This window comes from Drosophila teissieri, chromosome 2R, assembly GCF_016746235.2.
Source record: "Drosophila teissieri strain GT53w chromosome 2R, Prin_Dtei_1.1, whole genome shotgun sequence".
Lineage (NCBI taxonomy): Eukaryota > Metazoa > Arthropoda > Insecta > Diptera > Drosophilidae > Drosophila > Drosophila teissieri.
In genome coordinates, this window is record NC_053030.1 from 15,834,087 (window position 1) to 15,851,569 (window position 17,483).

General features: G+C 44.9%; 4 protein-coding genes across 5 annotated transcripts; all 4 read left to right on the plus strand.

The window, feature by feature from the left end:
- Positions 1-5,143: 5,143 nt before the first annotated feature.
- Positions 5,144-10,576, plus strand: LOC122614296. Of its 2 annotated transcripts, none has more exons than XM_043788848.1 (4): positions 5,144-5,195; positions 7,882-8,257; positions 8,401-8,553; positions 9,676-10,576. In XM_043788848.1, the coding sequence occupies exons 1-4, from the start codon at positions 5,144-5,146 to the stop codon at positions 10,574-10,576; spliced, it is 1,482 nt and encodes a 493-aa protein (XP_043644783.1). The 2 variants fall into 2 exon arrangements, with proteins under 2 accessions (XP_043644783.1, XP_043644784.1); XM_043788849.1 differs by having other exon boundaries at positions 8,404-8,553.
- Positions 10,577-12,256: 1,680 nt separating this feature from the next.
- On the plus strand, positions 12,257-12,592 carry LOC122614800. The gene is made up of 2 exons (XM_043789458.1): positions 12,257-12,385; positions 12,455-12,592. The coding sequence occupies exons 1-2, from the start codon at positions 12,290-12,292 to the stop codon at positions 12,590-12,592; spliced, it is 234 nt and encodes a 77-aa protein (XP_043645393.1). The 5' UTR covers positions 12,257-12,289.
- Positions 12,593-14,360: 1,768 nt separating this feature from the next.
- On the plus strand, positions 14,361-16,011 carry LOC122612823 (procathepsin L). Its single transcript, XM_043786669.1, has 4 exons — positions 14,361-14,407; positions 14,622-14,867; positions 14,934-15,142; positions 15,206-16,011. Exons 2-4 carry the CDS (start codon positions 14,628-14,630, stop codon positions 15,909-15,911), a joined length of 1,155 nt encoding a protein of 384 aa, XP_043642604.1. The 5' UTR covers positions 14,361-14,407; positions 14,622-14,627; the 3' UTR covers positions 15,912-16,011.
- Positions 16,012-16,550: 539 nt separating this feature from the next.
- Positions 16,551-17,457, plus strand: LOC122614211 (U3 small nucleolar ribonucleoprotein protein IMP3-like). The gene is made up of 3 exons (XM_043788739.1): positions 16,551-16,882; positions 16,949-17,160; positions 17,221-17,457. The coding sequence occupies exons 1-3, from the start codon at positions 16,746-16,748 to the stop codon at positions 17,415-17,417; spliced, it is 546 nt and encodes a 181-aa protein (XP_043644674.1). The 5' UTR covers positions 16,551-16,745; the 3' UTR covers positions 17,418-17,457.
- Positions 17,458-17,483: the final 26 nt, after the last annotated feature.

The following is a 17,483-nucleotide window of genomic DNA, read 5'->3' on the forward strand; positions in this document are numbered from 1 at the left end:
ATTCGAAAGTGCAACTACCTATATCAAACCAAGTTTAACTCGATTAAATCCGTAATATTTTCTTCGACTTCCTGAAGTCATAGCAGTCTTGTATGCTCCATCTTCGCTATAAAGTTGCAAACGCAAAGACCTAGCATTCATTTGTGAATATTTTAATAAGTTTATTATAAATGCACATGACTCATGGCAGCAACTAGAAGGAGGAGTGGGATTCGGACATGAATTTATTTATGCATGAACGGTTCGGTTCGGATCGGATGGGTTGGGATGGGATGATCTAGGATCGGTGTACGGAACGGAACGGATCGTATTGGTTTGGAATGGAATGGATTGGGTGGTAGGGATTGGATGGCATGGGTCCTGATCGGTTTGCTGGTCATGTTCCTGTGATTTTGTGGGCTGGGCCCTCACGACAGTTGCCACGATGACGATGTGTGTGCTTGTGTGTGTTTGTGTGTTCGATGTGACCTCCGATGCAAATGCTGATGACCTTCGTACCGCCAAGGACACACACACACATTAACAAAAACACAGATACTTTGACTATCCGACACACATTAACAAAAACACAGATACTTTGACTATCCGATCAGAAAGATATTCTAATTAGAACGCAGGCAAGTGGAAATTTGTTATGTCCGCCTCAAGAGAATATCTCAGCGTCACTTCTTAAGCCGCAGAAACCCGATTCACATTAATCCTTTGATCCCAAGCGGAAAAAGTGTGTATTAGTGCTTCAACTCTGCTCTTAAACTCCTTGTTGTTCAGCTCCACAGAGAGAAAATGCGCAAAGGATCTTTATAAAGTAGACATATAGATAGTTACCCTTTTTTACATTATATATAGTATATTATTCTTCTTGATTTTCTGGCCATGTTGTAGGATGTTAAGGAAAAGTTACTGAATAGGATCTTCGTATATGCATTTTACACCCTTTTCCTATAAATCATATCAGATCCATTATCCAGTTTTCTTTCTGTACACTTTAAGCTAGATGCCATGTCCATGTCGTCATCATCAGCATCATCGCTAAACTTGACGCTAAAATGGATGTGGATACACAGGAGCAACACACACACGCGCACACACAGTCACACACCCTAACACACAGTCGCAACACAGGGGGGCAAAGGGGACGAAAGGTGTGGGGCAGGAGAGGAAAGCCAAAGAGGCAACCAAAGTCCGTTGGCAAAAGCCAAAGTCGAGGATTTCTACCAAAAGGCGAATTAAATTCCTCAATCTGGTGCCGAGTTTATTTTTAGACCAAAAACAAAAAGCAACAGGAACAAGAAGAGCAACTAGCAATGAAATGGGAACAGGAGGTGGGGCAGGAAGAGGAAGAGTAGGGGGAGGCAGGCAGAAGCAGATGGGGAAGAAGAAGACGACAGCGATCATGCGAGGAACACAGATACACTGCAAGAAAAATCATGCAGTACAATTTGATTAATGAAATGGTTAAGTATACAATGAAGGTGCATTCATTGACTGACTGAATATTTTTAAAAATATTTTAAAGAATTCACTTAGTTAGAGTGGGCGTTTCTCGCAGTGCAGTTCCTCACACAAATACAAATGGTGAGGATCAGAAGATCAAGCTGAAAAGAAGCAGCACCAGCGGCCGCGAGTATAGATGGATGAATGCTGTTAAAGACGAAGGCCATCCAGCATGCGGCCCCCTGCCACACCCCCTGCGCCACCGCCTCCTTGTGGAAAATCCAGATTGCAAGGAGTCCAGCCAACAAACAACAACCAACAGCCAACAGCCAGCAGTCGCATCGGTCACATTAAGAAGCTCCACTGTGCGTCGCAGTCGACGGCGTCCCCCCGGCGGCGGTTTTACCAACAACAAAAAATGCCAAACAAAACGAAGGGCCAAAATCTTGGTGCGCTGTACTCGCGATAGAATTTTCGATTGCAATGGGCACGCACAGGTTTCTTGGCCACCAATCCACAGTTGCACCACCCCATCCACCGCACCACTGAGCCATCGAGCCACAGAGCCACCGAACCACTGAGCCACCGAACCACCGACCTGCACATCCACATCCTCTGTCGTCCAACTGGGAAATTGCGGGCAATTCATTTCCCATGACTGTTAATCACTTGGCCATTATTTTGTTTAGCCGTACGCGTACATAATTATAGCCTACAAGCGTCGATCGGCCGATGTGACCAATGGGATTAACTATTGCCTAAGCTAGAATTAAACCAGAATTAAACAAGACTGATGGTCGCAGTCGTTGAAGTGGGGATACATTAACTATACCTACCAGGTATTTAGGCACAAACTAAAATGCATCCCGTATCAAAATCAACCATCCAGCTATCATTCTCAACCACTGACCCACATATCTGTGTTCTATCTACAAAACAACCAAAGATACAGAAATCAAGATCATACATTTATAAACAATAAACAAGAGAGAACGCTATAGTCGAGTTCCCCGACTATCTGATACCCGTTACTAAGCTATTCGAAGTGCGAAGGAGAGTCTTCAGCACATACAGTTTTTGGCGGTTTTGTGGGCGTTAGAGTGGGCGTGGCAAAAAGTTTTTTGGCAAATCGATAGAAATTTACAAGACTAATACAAAAATGAAAAAATATCAAAACATTTTTCAAAAGTGTGGGCGTGGCAGCTTTGGGCGGTTTGTGGGCGTTAGAGAGGGCGTGGCAAAAAGTTTTTTGGAAAATCGTTAGAAATTTACAAGACTAATACAAAAATGAAAAAATATCGAAACATTTTTCAAAAGTGTGGACGTGGCAGTTTTAGGCGGTTTGTGGGCGTTAGAGTGGGCGTGGCAACATGAATCGACAAACTTGCGCTGCGTCTATGTCCCTGGAGTCTGTATGCTTAATCTCAACTTTCTAGCTTTTGTAGTTCCTGAGATCTCGACGTTCATACGGACGGACAGACGGACGGACAGACGGACAGACGGCCAGACGGACAGACGGACAGACGGACAGACGGACGGACAGACGGACATGGCCAGATCAACTCGGCTACTGATCCTGATCAAGAATATATATACTTTATATGGTCGGAAACACTTCCTTCTGCCTGTTACATACTTTTCAACGAATCTAGTATACCCTTTTACTCTACGAGTAACGGGTATAATAATCAAAACGATCTCATTTGTGATGATGATACGTTATAGGTTCTATTTTTGATTTTTTCTCGTTCTGAGTTCAAACTCTCCAAATTGGTAGCTAATTTTCTCTAAGCCACTTAAAGCTCTTGGTTATTAATAATCATTAAACCAATATTTATCCTTCCCCAAGTTCTAAGACTAATTAGAAAGCTTCGAGCCAGAAATGGAAATGGAGGAGAAGCCACGAAAATGCCTTTAATTACACATGCACACATTTATCATATATATTTTTTTTGTTTTTTCGGGTGGACGGAGGTGGAACAAAAAAAGAGGGAGTGGAAGTTTCGTGTTTTGCGGCTGGCATTGGCACCCGCAGCATGGAAATATTGTCAAAATGCAAAGCAGAAGATCATTATTACATTTCACGCTTCCAGCAAAAGTAAGTAAAAGAGCCCAAAGAACCCAAACCGCAGAAAGTTCCATGCGGCGAGTTCCACGGGCGACTCGGCGTCGCGATAGCGTACCAAATTAATGGAAATGGAACCACATTGCGTTCCTTGGGTTCATGGAAGTGCCTAGTGGCAGTGGCAGTGGCAGAGGTAGTGGCAGAGGTAGTGGCAGTGGTAGTGGCGGGGGTTTACAGGCTTTATGATGGGGCTAGGGCCAAAGGGGGCAAGGGGGCAAGGAAGAACGTGCGGCGAGCCCTACAGGTAAGACTGTAGCGAAGACGGCGAAAGAGCAGCAGACAGCGAAAGAGCCCAAAACCAAAGCGTCGTTGTGGGAGAAAGAACAAAACTAACAATGGAGCGGCTCCGACTCCCATTGGAATGATGACAGCGACGTGCAGTCGCGTTTGTAGGTGTGAGTATGCACTGAAAGAAACCGTTGCTGCTTCCTGGTACATCCACAACGTTTGTTCTTTTGTAATTGTATTTCCATAGTGAAGAGATCTTACTATTGGTGATGGTCAAGGATCACAGCAGATGCCATCCACAGAAAACATTCACAACCTTAAAAACATTTAAAATGTGATCAAATAAATCTAGTTAGTGTTAGTTTTTAGTCATTTAAAGAGATTGTTTCTAAGCTGTTATCCTATTAATCCTTCAAGCACTTCTCATTTCTCTCTCTGTTTCAATATTTCGGTTTGAGCCCGCTTTTGTGTGCCTTTGGTTTATTGCGCTCTTTGTCTAGCACTGACTTGGGCACTCACTCACACACACCACGAAGCACAGGAAGAACACGCACACAAACGGACACACACACACACAAACAGAAACACACACACACTCGCTCAGCGAGGCCAATTTCCAATCACATCCATGAAATAAGCAAATAGTTGGTTCTGTTCGGTGCGATTCGGCTATTTCTTCTTTCTTTTCCACGGTCTTTTCCCGTCTTTTCCCGTTTTCAGCCAGCAATTTCCTTCTTAAGCTAACTGCTTTCGGCACCAACCGACATTAACCAGCGCTAACTTGGCCAGAACAGAAGCTCGGCGGATCTAGAATTTCCAATTACCAATTGCAATACCAATTTCGGGATCCAAGGATTAACACAAGTCGCTGGCTCTAAATCAGTATCTCCATCTCCATCTGCATCTGCATCAGTGTTTGTTTGGCCGTTCGTGCTTGAGTGTGTGTGTGTGTGTTGACTGGAAGAGGAAACTGGAACTGGAATCGCTGGAGTTCTTCTGGAAGCAGCGAGTGTGATCGTCGTGTCGTTCTTGGCTTCTTCGGCTTCTTCGGCTTCTTGGACTTCATACCCATTTCCATTCCCGACTTCTTGGCGGACTTCATTCGCGCCTGCGTGATATTGGCCTGATCAGTTGAGCGATCAGTCGACGACGAGGGCTTGCAGTGAACGCGACGTGAAGTGCTGAACTCCAAAACTCCAAACACTCCGAACTCCAAGCTCCAAACACTTCTTCTTTGGAGTCACCTCGATCGCGCGTCCCCAAAACGCTGAGACCCCGATTCGTATTCCCCGATCGTCGCCAGTGGCAATCAGATAGTGCTTCGCGCTCCTACCAATCCCACCACTCGAAGGAAAGATGGCCAAAATCGTACTCTTCTGCCTGCTGAGCCTCTTGGCATGCGCTGCAGGTTAGTAACAAAATTATCCACCGAATTTGTATGCCTTTATTGATTGGAGTTGAGCTGAGCACAATGGGTTTTTTCCAACTTAAAGAAAACAGAAGGATTGAAAGAAACCTGTGGTAATATTTTTATTTCTGGGCTGTAGAAAGTCAACGTTTCTTTTACTTTTGTATATGACAGTTCTTAAAAGATTTTACCATTAAAAATTATATCTTCCAAGTTGGTTAATTTTGAAATTTAACCCGGTATAGCTTATAAAAAAAATTCCTCGTCATTGCTTAAATCGTTTTAAATGCTTTTTTAGTACTTCCTAAATAGTTGCAATTTGCTATCTTACTATTAAAGATTGATTCTAGACATTGCTTTACTTAGAAGTATGTTATAATGGTTTCAAGTGCAGAACTCGTTACGAACTGACTAACTGGCCAGCAAATTAAACGTCTTCCCAGAACTTGGTAATACGGAATTATTAAGTTCTCTAAATGCCTTGCTAATTGACGGCTTACCCCTGTCCGTCAATGATAATTCAATCTTGAAGAAACCCCTGCAATTATTCCTACCTTCTCCCATTTAACAAGTAAACAAAAGAAGTTCCAAAGAAGTGCAAAAAAAGTACCCAGCCAAGCCTGAAAAAACAAGGAAAGGAAAAAGATTCCGGCGAAACGAGTGATGCATTCCCATCATTATTTCCGAATCAGAGTCGCAGTCATTAAGTCTGCTCGGTGTTTTTGCATCGATTCTTCTCCAGGTCCAGAGTCTTCCCTCTCCGGTCTTCGCAGAGAGCTCTCTTCTCATCGATTACCCACCAGAAGTGTTCCCGTTCCCATTCCCGATGCCGAACAAACTGGCTTTATTTTTTGTTCCTTAGTTTTTTTGTTTTATCAATTTTCCTCTGCTTATCCCAGTCGCCATCACCATTATAATGATTTGCCTGCTAACTGGCCCGAGGGCTGTTAGGTGCCAACAAATAACTAGAGTTAGCCGCATCCTCCGGCAAAGGCATCAGCATCAACATCAGCATCAGCATCAGCTCCAGCATCCACATCAGGGTCCCGGGAAACACTAGCATTGACTTTGACTGCATCATTAGAGACGTGCTAGATTCGCGATCTATCGCTGGCCAGGCGTAATTACCTACGGAAATTATGGTGCTCAAGAGCTACAGGGAACTGGGGTTCGGCTCCGCGATGCCCAATTATGCCGATCTTGATCTCGATCTCGATCTTGGTCTTGCTCTTGGTCTCGCAGTTGAATTCACGTCCAGAGTCAGTGTCAAATTAACTGCAATTGGGACGGAGCTCGTTATCTTCTCTCTCCCAGTGCCCAGAACTATCCACCACTTCGAGTCCGAATTAGATTCGCCATCAAGCTGAATTCATTTGGGGGAATTAATGCCCGAATTGAATCTGATCCCTCGAGCTGAGCTCCAAGCTCAAATTGCCCCATTAAAATGAAATTGAAGAATTTCTTCGACCCGTTGAGCTTCTGATCCCATGGCGTGGATCATTATTCTTATTAGGCAGATGGCAATCTCAGCTGCTCGGACGCATAATAAGTTTGCCCAATAATCTTTTCATTCATAAATCTTCGCCACGTCTTGTCTATCATCAATCTGATCAAAGGCAAAGACTTTGAGTTGACTTCGTGTGTGTCTTGCATTTAAATCGCCGGAAATAATTTCATATACGAGCAGAGTACACACTTGGGCATGCTGATGAGTGTGAGTGTGCTCAAATACTGGAACTCTCTTGATGTCTAGGCCCATGTCTATATATCCTATATCCAATATCCCATGTCCCATGTCCCATATCCAATGTCCAATGTCCATCCAAGACAAGTGCCATAAATGGCCAAGTGCCCGAGGGTGCGTTGAGTCAGTTGGAAAACAAAGTACGCGCACTGGTATTTGTGTTTATCTTTTGAGCCGCTTTGTAAAAGGGCCAACACACACACGGCTATATAGAGATAGAGTTGTGTACACAGATACTTAACGAGGCGACCAAGATCTTTGTTCCTCGACTACCTGTTGAACCTGAACCTGAACCCTATCCCAAAACCCATTCCCAAAGTCACTGTCATCTTGCATTGTTCCCAGCCTCGCACTCTTCTCTTCACTTTACTTTACTTAACTTCTCGGGTCAGCGATTACATAAGATTCGAATGGCTCTCTCTGGCTCTTCGTCCCCACTTTCGGGCTGACCAGCGGGCTAATTAATGTCATCAGCACCTTGATTCCCCATTTCGGATTTCGTGTAATTAGCCACCAGAGGTCAGGGACCGCATAAATGCTCCTGGTCATCACCATCACCACCAACATCGCCATCATCATCATCTTCGTGAATCACGCGTCCGATTTGGGGGTCCAAAGTTTTGTTCTTCGTTTTTATGGACTGGGTGTCCAACGATGGCTAGCCACTTTTTTGGTAATCCTATTTAATGATGTTTCTGCGATTACGAATGCTATGTCCGCAGTTGAAACCGTTACCGTTTTCGCTGCTTCGGTTACGCATTGCGATTCCAATTGCGTCTGGAATCCACAGACGTGGTTAGGTTCATTAACCTAGGGTCTAAGCCACTTATAGAATGATCATATGACTGGATCTTTGGTCTTTACAAAGATATATAACCACCTTAGTAATACTGTTAAAGATATATCTTGGTTGATACAACGTATTACCTTTATTTCGAATAGGTCAACGCATCACGACAATCCACCTGGATGGAGTGCAGTACTTCATCAGTCGAATGAATCCCTACTCCCCGGAGCTCAACTACTTCCTGGCCTACCAGTACTGTCGCTCCCTGGGCCTGCAACTGGCCTCGTTCGAGACGAAGGAGAAGGCCGAATCGATGACCACGTATCTGAAGAATGCCGGTTACGGCAACTACGATTTCTGGACCTCCGGCAATCGCCTGGGCACGGGCATGTTCCTATGGATGAGCACTGGTCTGCCGTTTAACGCCACATTCGATTTCTTCGAGAACTCGGCGGACGCCATCCAGGCCGGTCTGCTCGATCCCGTCGATCATAACAGCAACACCTCGCCCCAGCGCACCGCTCGCGACAGGTAAGGACTACAAACTAGCAAGGACTTTATAGGATAGGATACACCCCAAGGTGTATCTGCATATACATATATCAATGTAACATGCCTGATTACTATGCCCATCTATATCGATGTCCTCTCTGTTTACCCGCTCCACTCTACAGCAGCAGTGGCGCCGAGAAGGGATGCGTGATCCTGAAGCAGCCCACGCTCAAGTGGATGCCCGAGGACTGCTCGGCCGTGAAGGACTTCATCTGCGAGCAGACCCGCTGCTACTACTACAACTACGGCAGCATCCCCGTCTCGTCGGCGCAGGGGTAAGGACACTTGATCCGCGGAGCCACTCCACATAAATCCACAAAACTCCACCACTCTACACAACCACACGCAAATCGAACAGATATTAAGAGCACTGATATGGAGGAGGAACTAAGAATATTGATAATGCAATAAACAAATTATGCTATAATTAACGTTAATTAATTCGCTATACGAGCTGCCCGCCCGCCGGTGGCGATTAAACAAATGTCCCTAATTAAGTAAAAAACAAAATGAAAACATATTTATACCAGATAAATGTTGATACTAAAACCCAACCCAGATCAAGAGATTACGCAAGGATAACGTGATTAAAAACAAGTTACTTTAGTTGACCACAAACGAACAAACACACACACTCTCACACTCACACACACACACACCCATTGACAGAGTGCGAATCCGATTTGAATTTCGATTCCCAAAAAACAGAATTTGCAAAAAGAATGAACAAATAGGTGAGCTAAACCCCAAATCGTTACCAATCTACCATAACTACACACACAATCTATATGCATACGTACATCTAAAGACTAATGCGACTTCTTACTAACGCCACTCCAAGTTCTATGGGCCAAACCGAAAAGTTGGTTTGCCAACAAAAAATCCCATTCGATCCTGATTGCAAATTGTATGATCTGAAAAAGTATGATCGACAAAAAGAACACTGCCTTGTAGACGCCAATGGGGTGGCCACAAAAGTGAAAGTTTGTGCAATCCTTGAAATTAAAAAGCAAGTTTACAAATTCATTTTAGATATCAAGCCAAAAAATTATACTCAGAGCCATTTTTTAGGTATTGATGTATTCATTTTACTACGCTTAATTTTACTCAAAGTTAGGAACTCTCACTTAAGATTGCACAAACTTTTTTAGAACCATCCCATATGAGCGCCGAAAATGTATCTTGTTTGGTGGTTTGGGGCTTAGCTTCCTTAGTTGTTGTACCGCTCTCGTTGCTGTCGTTGTTGTTGTTGATGTTGTCATGATGAATTGTGCTCAACTAACTAACTTTAGGCTAAGCCACTTTCGCACTAACCCAGCCCACGAACCGCCCAGGAATCAGTGATAGAAACTAAATGCCCTTTCGTTATTTCTCCATGTCCATTGTGCGCCGTATAGACGTCCCATCACCTCCACCACCCCAAGGACTCCTGCCTCGCTGCTGAACCTGCATGTGGCCGCCACCACCACTCCTCTGCCCCTGTTGATGTCCACCAGCGGAGCCATGTACACCGCTGCCAAGGCCAAATCCTCGCCAGCCGTGGGCCACCGTCTGCTCGATGATTCCAGCTCGCAGCAGCAGCCATCCTTCATGTCCTTTAAGCTGAACCACGATCGCTCGCTGCCCGACACGGATGCCACTGACGTGGATGTGGAGGATCAGGAGGCGGACTTGGATGGCGAGGAGCACGATGACCACGAGGCTGAGGGCGAGGAGGAGCACGAGGAGCACGACAACTTCGAGGAGCATGCCCGTGAGCTGAGCAACGACAGCGATGGCGACATCAAGGAGCACGTATTCCCACTGAGCGACAACGAACTCCACCCCGAAGTGCACTCGATTGAGGAGGTACAGCAGCAGTTGCAGCACGAGGATGCGGATGCGGATGCGGATTCGGCACCAGCTCCCGCGGCGGCTGAGGAGAACGAGAGCACGCAGCACGACGCGGAGGCGGATGGAGAGCACGAGCCGGAGGGAGTTGAGGGCGAGACCGACTTGGAAACTGAGCCGCAGGTGGATCTGATCAAGGCCAACGAACCACTGGCGATGCCCAGCTCCACTGAATCGCCAGCCGCCGCCATCGAGGAGCGCATCAAGCAGATCGCCCAGGACTTCCAGAAAATGGCCAGCTCCCAGGAGTTGCAGCCCAAGGAGGAGCTGACCCCCCAGTCCTCCCTGTCCCTCAACGATCTGATACGCACCCTGCGGCCCAACGAACAGCAGATCATCCCGCAGATCGACTCGGACTACTCGAATGCCATGCGTGTCCTGGGCAAGCCACTGGCGGCCAACAACTAGGCATCTCTTCATCCCTTGGAATGCCACTAGCCTAAGTTGTGTGTGTGTTTGGGTCGAGGAGTCATCCAGCTGGGCATCCGGGTTCCACTGAGGAATGGACATTTTCGAGAGCCGGCCGGACATGTCCGAAAATGACGCTTCTCTCTGAGGACCTCGATGCCCATGGATGACCGCGCTACAAAACCAGCGAGAGATTAAAGGAGCTAAGACATTAATCTATATATAAATATATATGTATTGTATGCTTTAATTGTATGACAACCACCACAAAAAAAGGAAACTCTTGATTAATAAACGTAATAAGTAAATAAACTGATGTGATTTAATGATTGATATAAGCACACAATTGGGGAATAGAGTTACAGGTTAATAGGAAACATGAGATGACAATACCATATTATGGGCACTTAAGGTCTTCCAAAACAAAGCCCCCAAAGTGATGTTCTATCATGTGCTATCGATCGTTAAACTCCTCAATAATAGAACTTAATAGCCATGGACCAGAAATATCTCATAACGGCTCGCCTTGACCATGGCCAAAGCGCAAAGCATAAACAAGTCGGTGGGATTTATTTGGCCTGGTCGAAACGAAGATGAAAGCCAATAATCGTAAATTAACTGCTAAGGCTCTAAAAACTGAAGTGTGTGTGTGCCATGGAATTTTATTGCACTCGCTCTCCACGAAAGCCAGCGGCCGTGGAGGAATAAATAAATTCCACGGTGGGCTTACATCATGCTGCCCGTGTCCATGTCCGTGTCCGTGTCTGCATTCAAATCTGCAAATCATCTTTCTTAATTTAAAGAGGATTCCGAGACGCAGACGCAGACGCATCACATCAAGTTTTATGTGTGTCGGTGTCGTTCAACAATTGGATGAAGATGGAGTTGCGACTTTAACCAAAAGATCCAAAAGGGGCCCCTGTCCAAGAACCCCCATCCCATGCCATCCCATCCCATTACCAATCCCAGTCTCAGTCCCAGTCTCAGTCCGCCTCCCTGCCCACCTGCTGCTCCGCTCTTGGTCTCTTGGTCTCCAGCTCCAACTTCATCCTCATCTCCATCTCCATCTTCATCTTGAGCTGCGACTTTGCGCATGCGCAGACGACTGACTTCGTTTGAAGTTCTGTTGACTGATGTTGTTGTGCGTTGTTGCTGCTAAAAGTTGGTAATGAAAGAAGCACACACAACTGGGTGCACATACAGCCGCACATACATATGTATCTGGTATGTGCCAGCAGCAACAACAGCAGCAGCAGCAGATGCCAAGACAACCTTGAAATGTATAGCAGGGTCCAACGAACGAATATAAAAAAGGTTCTTTGGTTCCTTGGTTCTTTGGCTCTCCGGTTCTTGGGCTCATTATTTCCTCCTTCTTTTTTAGCCTCCCCCCGCTCCTTTCCCCTTCTTCTCCAACGCACCAAGAATAACCGGGAACAGTAAGTAACTGCTCGCTGGGAATGCCCCAATCAGGATAAATCTCAGGGGTAAACGACGGACTTCCAGAAAGCAAAAGTGCGCCGATTTTAATGTGTATTTTTAAACAGCCAGAATGTGCGAGTGCACATGCGATTCAGTTGGGCGATAAAAACCCGGAAGTTCCGGAAGCGAAGTTCCGACTTGGTGGCATTATATAAGGGAATCTCGCCGACATCCAGTATCAGTGCAATTCAAACTCTTGCCTTGAAAACCATATCCTTTGCAACCAGCCACACAATGAAAGTACTCCTGGCTCTAACTTTCCTGGCCACTTTGGCTCTTTCACTGGCCTTTCCCCAGGTGGGACATGGATCTGTAAATGGACCCAGTGGCGTAAGTACTTATTCCACAGATTAGCAAAAGGATTTTGTTAATTATTTGCACTTCTATTTATGTACTCAGCGCTTTCCTATGACGAAAAATTGGGCGCAACCGCCGGTTGATCTGCGAAAACCCATTATCTTTCTGCCGGAGGCCACGCCCATTCACGAGGCCCAGGAATCGCGCCCCCGACAAGCCAAACATCGCAAGAGTGGATAAATGCCAAGGAGCAACTATTTATTAATTAATTATAGAATTATTTATACAGCAAGTGTATCTGTTATAAAGAGAATCTGTTGCGTTGATATCATATAGATGGGAATTTTATTTAGCAAAGCCTCAAAGAAGTCAAGGAATTTCAGAAATATAGGAATTTTGGCTTTATTCGACTTAATTGAACTATAAACACGCATTGAAATTCACAAAACGATGGCACTAAAAAGGGTAATGCAAATCAGAAAATGTGCCTGACTAATAGTTGGATTACCTTTGCAGAAGGACCAAAGCAAACTCATTTTATCTTGCCTCCAAATTGCGTTTACCTAAGGCAACCCGTTTTCTTAAAGGTGCTAAATGTTATTGAATCGTTTTTTATGGATATCGCTAATCACGAAGAGCATAATATATGTATATAGCATGTTTACTGGGACTAACATTGCTAATTTCATTTAAAACATTTATTTCTGTGCCAGTAAAGGAAGACATAAAAGCAGAAAAGCAATTCAATTGAGCTCTTTGTGTGTAGCTAAAGAATTTTAATTAGGTTCTTTATTAACCAGTTTGATACTCAACGAATTGTGGCACCTGTTTCACTCGCAGTTTAGATGCAGCTACTGTTCGAACTTCTGCTGTTATTTAAGACCCATTTTATTTCAATTTATTCTTTAGTTCATCCAAGATACTAGTTTCTCGCATATGTATTAAAATTTTATGACAAATTAGCAGTGCTTAAGTAGTTTGCTACTAGACAAAAGCAAGCAAGCATACCTAATTTTAATCTTTAATGTCAATTAAGCTGAAGATCATATTTAATTAAAAGCAAACCCTTTGGTTGGCCTATGCCAATTATAAATAAGCAGAAGCTTTATAAATATTCATTGCCTTGCTGACATAATTAATCCATAGTCACCTAATTCAGATAAAAACTTGTTTTCTAAAACTGATTGGGGATTCCCCAAGGGCGGCAGAAGCCACAAATTTATTACTTCTCAAAACTGTTCTGGAAATGGTAATTATTTTTCATTTGGAAACTGCTACTGTTTTAAATCCCGAAAGGAATTAGGATGGATGGCCCCAAAAAGTGCATCCAAGTCCATCGTTCAGAAAGGTTGATTGACTTTATTAATAATCGTTTGGAGTGATACAGATCCCCTCTGAACGGTGTTCAAATTAATTGGAAACGGAACTGAAGCGGGTTTTGTTTTTAAACTTCAAATTTGCTCCGCGCAATTCACGTAATACCTAATTTACTCAAATTCAACAACGGGTTTTCGTCGTGTTCCGGTTTTTCATGAAAAGATATGTTATCAAAAAGTGACTTGAGCTGAGATTAAAAGTGTTAATTACAAACGAGAATCCGTGCGATGAGATACCCATGAACCCAATAGAAAGCAAGCCAAATGCGTAATCGTTCTGTCACATCAGAGTCCCATAATCAAGATTTATCTACTTTTTATCCATTAAACACCAAAACTGTCCCAAAATAGATTAAGTTCTGAGTTCTAAGCTACTATATTCCGTACCATCTTGCATGGCGCTAATGAACCGAGACGAGTTCCCAAACCACTTGGCGAATATCGTCAGATCGCACACATCAAAACAGTTATGGCACATATGTATATGCATGGTATAATCAACGCGTTTCGGATTCTGTATAATTCCGAATCACTGGACTAGGGATTTATGGATTTGAATGGGTCGGGTGGGGGCGAGGTTGGCCAGTTTATAGCCTGAAACCTACTAGTCTAATGGCTATATAAGCTCCGATCGCCGGTCGAGCCAAAAACATTTGTGTGGACCGTGTGAGCGCGTAAGGTTAGTCTATTGGGAATGGGAATTACTTGCGATTACTTCGCATCGGAAAACCTGTGTGCATACTCGTATTTGCAATACACTAGTGCATCGGCTGATAAGCCTCATATGCAATCAAATATAATTAGCTACAACGCGAAAGATCAGCCGTTTCTCCGTGCGACAACGTTAGTAATGGGAAAACCAGTCGGAATTGATTGATTCCTTTTTTTGGCAGATCACAATGAAGCTTCTGTTGGTTCTTCCACTTCTGGTGGCTGCGGTCTCTGGCCAGGGATTCGGTGGATTTGGCGGTGGATTTGGAGGTAATCGCGGAGGTGGATTCGGTGGTCTAGGCAACAATCCAGTGGCTGGAGCATTCCAAAATGTGGCAGGCGCCGTTCAGAATGCTGCGGGCAACATTGCCAGCGCCGTGTCCAAAGTGCCTCTGCTCTCGAATGTCCAGGACTTTGGTGACTTTTTGGTGAGATAGATAGCAACTACTACTATGGCTTCAAAAGGTAGAAGTAAAACTTAAACCCACTTGCAGAGTCAATCTGGAAAGACCTACTTGTCCGCCGCTGATCGCGCTCTTCACGAGAATGCCTTCGCTTCCACCAAGAACCTGGTGGATGCCGGAAACGCAGCCTTCGCCCAAGGAGTGAACACCTTCAAGCAGACTGTGAACGCCTTTGCCGATCTGACCCACGCTGAGTTCCTCAGTCAATTGACCGGTCTCAAGAGAAGCCCGGCGGCTAAGTAAGTGCTGACATACCATTTGCAGTCGGAATAGGATCTCATCTTATGTACTTTTGCACACAGAGCTCGTGCTGCTGCCAGTTTGAAGGAGGTCCAGTTGCCTGCAAAGCCCATCCCGGATGCCTTCGATTGGCGCGAGCATGGCGGTGTCACCCCCGTCAAATTCCAGGGAACCTGCGGCTCCTGCTGGGCTTTTGCCACCACTGGAGCCATTGAGGGACACACCTTCCGCAAGACCGGCAGCCTGCCCATCCTCTCTGAGCAGAATCTGGTCGACTGTGGCCCAGTCGAGGACTTCGGCCTGAATGGCTGCGATGGTGGCTTCCAGGAGGCCGCGTTCTGTTTCATCGATGAGGTGCAGAAGGGCGTGTCCCAGGCGGGAGCCTATCCCTACATCGACAGCAAGGACTCATGCAAGTACGACGGCAGCAAGTCCGGAGCCAGCCTTCAGGGATTCGCCGCCATTCCGCCCAAGGACGAGGAGCAGATGAAGAAGGTGGTGGCCACCCTGGGACCAATTGCCTGTTCGGTGAACGGCTTGGAGACTCTTAAGAACTATGCCGGTGGCATCTATAACGACGATGAGTGCAACCAAGGCGAGCCCAACCACTCGATTCTGGTCGTCGGTTACGGATCGGAGAACGGACAGGATTACTGGATCGTCAAGAACTCGTGGGACGACACCTGGGGCGAACAGGGCTACTTCCGCCTGCCTCGCGGCCAGAACTACTGCTTCATTGCTGATGAGTGCTCCTATCCAGTGGTTTAAGCGGGTATTCCGAAATATGTGCCGAAATGTACTGTGGAGTTTGTGATGTGGACTTGGCGTTGCTTGCGTCCATTTCTTAAATAAAAGTCTTCTAAATATATTCAGTCTTTTCTAAATATAATTCTAAATATAATGCTGCTAGTTTAAAGTATTGAAGTAAAACCTTTACTTTACTTAAATATTAACATAGAACAAATAAAAAAATTATCTTTTCGATATTAAAACTTTTTCTGGTTAGTTAGGCACTAAACTGAATGTAGGTGTGTTGAGCAATTTAATCTGAATAAAACCGGTTTGTCGAAACAAGAAGATCTAGATATTCGGTCTAATTACAAAGAAAAGAAAACAAAATTATTTGGGAAACCGAAAAATTCTGGATAGTAACGGATAAATCACGCGACTTTTAAAACCGGATAAGAGCGTTGCCAGATGCCGATATATAAAGCAATTCAAAGTAATCGATGTTTGCCAGCATTTCCCCTTGAAGTATCGATTATTGCCAAATATGTGTAAACATCGATTGTATCCCTGTACGGAGACAAGAATAATGTAAATAAAATAAGGATGTCAAGATCGTGCAACAGAAGGAGGGGCTACTGGTCAATGGAGAACCGGTGAAACTGGATGGCCTGCCGGCGGATTATTCCTGCTCCATTAAGACAGCTTTGCTGGAAAGGCTGAAGCCCTCGGTTGAGCACCTTAAAATGGATAAGATGGATATGATAAGCTGATAAGCTAATCAGCTGTTTGTTTCTGTGGTGCCTAGCTTGTGCGTGCTCTGGTCACATTGCACAGCCCATGTGCGAGCAGTTTGTAAACAAAAAATAAATAAAAATGGTTCGTAAACTCAAATTTCATGAGCAGAAGCTGCTCAAAAAGGTGGACTTCATCACGTGGAAGGTGGACAACAGCGGCAAGGAAAACAAAATCCTACGGCGTTTTCACATTCAGAAAAGGGAGGACTACACCAAGTAAGAGACTACGGAGAAACTAAAATGCTTACATACTTAATTCCCCTTAAAAATGTAATTATTTAGGTACAACAAGTTGTCCAGGGAGATACGGGAACTGGCTGAGAGGATAGCCAAGCTGGATGCTTCAGAACCCTTCAAGGCGGAGGCCACCACCATGCTCCTAAACAAGTTGCACGCCATGGGAGTTTCCAACGATCAGCTAACTTTGGAAACGGCCGCCAAAATATCCGCCAGTCATTTTTGCCGACGTCGTCTGCCCGTGATCATGGTGAAATGTGAGTGCCATCCCTTACTATCAGTTGAATTCCTTTTAATAAAATATATTCCGCTGGCAGTGCGTATGTCGGAGCACCTGAAAGCGGCCACAGACCTCATAGAGCACGGCCATGTGCGTGTGGGCCCGGAAATGATTAAGGATCCTGCTTTTCTAGTCTCCAGAAACTTGGAGGACTTTGTCACATGGGTGGATGGCTCAAAGATCAAGGAGCACGTGCTCCGCTACAATGACATGCGCGACGATTTCCAAATGTAGAGAGTACCATTAAAATTACCAGTAGAGTAACTAAAACTAACTTAATAAAAACGACTAAGACTTTGT

Coding starts and splice junctions, on each gene's coding strand:
- LOC122614211 (XM_043788739.1), top strand. CDS start 16,746: ATGGTTCGTAAACTCAAATTTCATGAGCAGAAGCTGCTCAAAAAGGTG. Junction 16,883..16,948: donor AAAAGGGAGGACTACACCAA/GTAAGAGACTAC, acceptor GTAATTATTTAG/GTACAACAAGTTGTCCAGGG. Junction 17,161..17,220: donor GCCCGTGATCATGGTGAAAT/GTGAGTGCCATC, acceptor TTCCGCTGGCAG/TGCGTATGTCGGAGCACCTG.
- LOC122612823 (XM_043786669.1), top strand. CDS start 14,628: ATGAAGCTTCTGTTGGTTCTTCCACTTCTGGTGGCTGCGGTCTCTGGC. Junction 14,868..14,933: donor AGGACTTTGGTGACTTTTTG/GTGAGATAGATA, acceptor ACCCACTTGCAG/AGTCAATCTGGAAAGACCTA. Junction 15,143..15,205: donor AAGAGAAGCCCGGCGGCTAA/GTAAGTGCTGAC, acceptor TTTTGCACACAG/AGCTCGTGCTGCTGCCAGTT.
- LOC122614800 (XM_043789458.1), top strand. CDS start 12,290: ATGAAAGTACTCCTGGCTCTAACTTTCCTGGCCACTTTGGCTCTTTCA. Junction 12,386..12,454: donor CTGTAAATGGACCCAGTGGC/GTAAGTACTTAT, acceptor TTATGTACTCAG/CGCTTTCCTATGACGAAAAA.
- LOC122614296 (XM_043788848.1), top strand. CDS start 5,144: ATGGCCAAAATCGTACTCTTCTGCCTGCTGAGCCTCTTGGCATGCGCT. Junction 5,196..7,881: donor CCTCTTGGCATGCGCTGCAG/GTTAGTAACAAA, acceptor TATTTCGAATAG/GTCAACGCATCACGACAATC. Junction 8,554..9,675: donor CCCGTCTCGTCGGCGCAGGG/GTAAGGACACTT, acceptor TGCGCCGTATAG/ACGTCCCATCACCTCCACCA.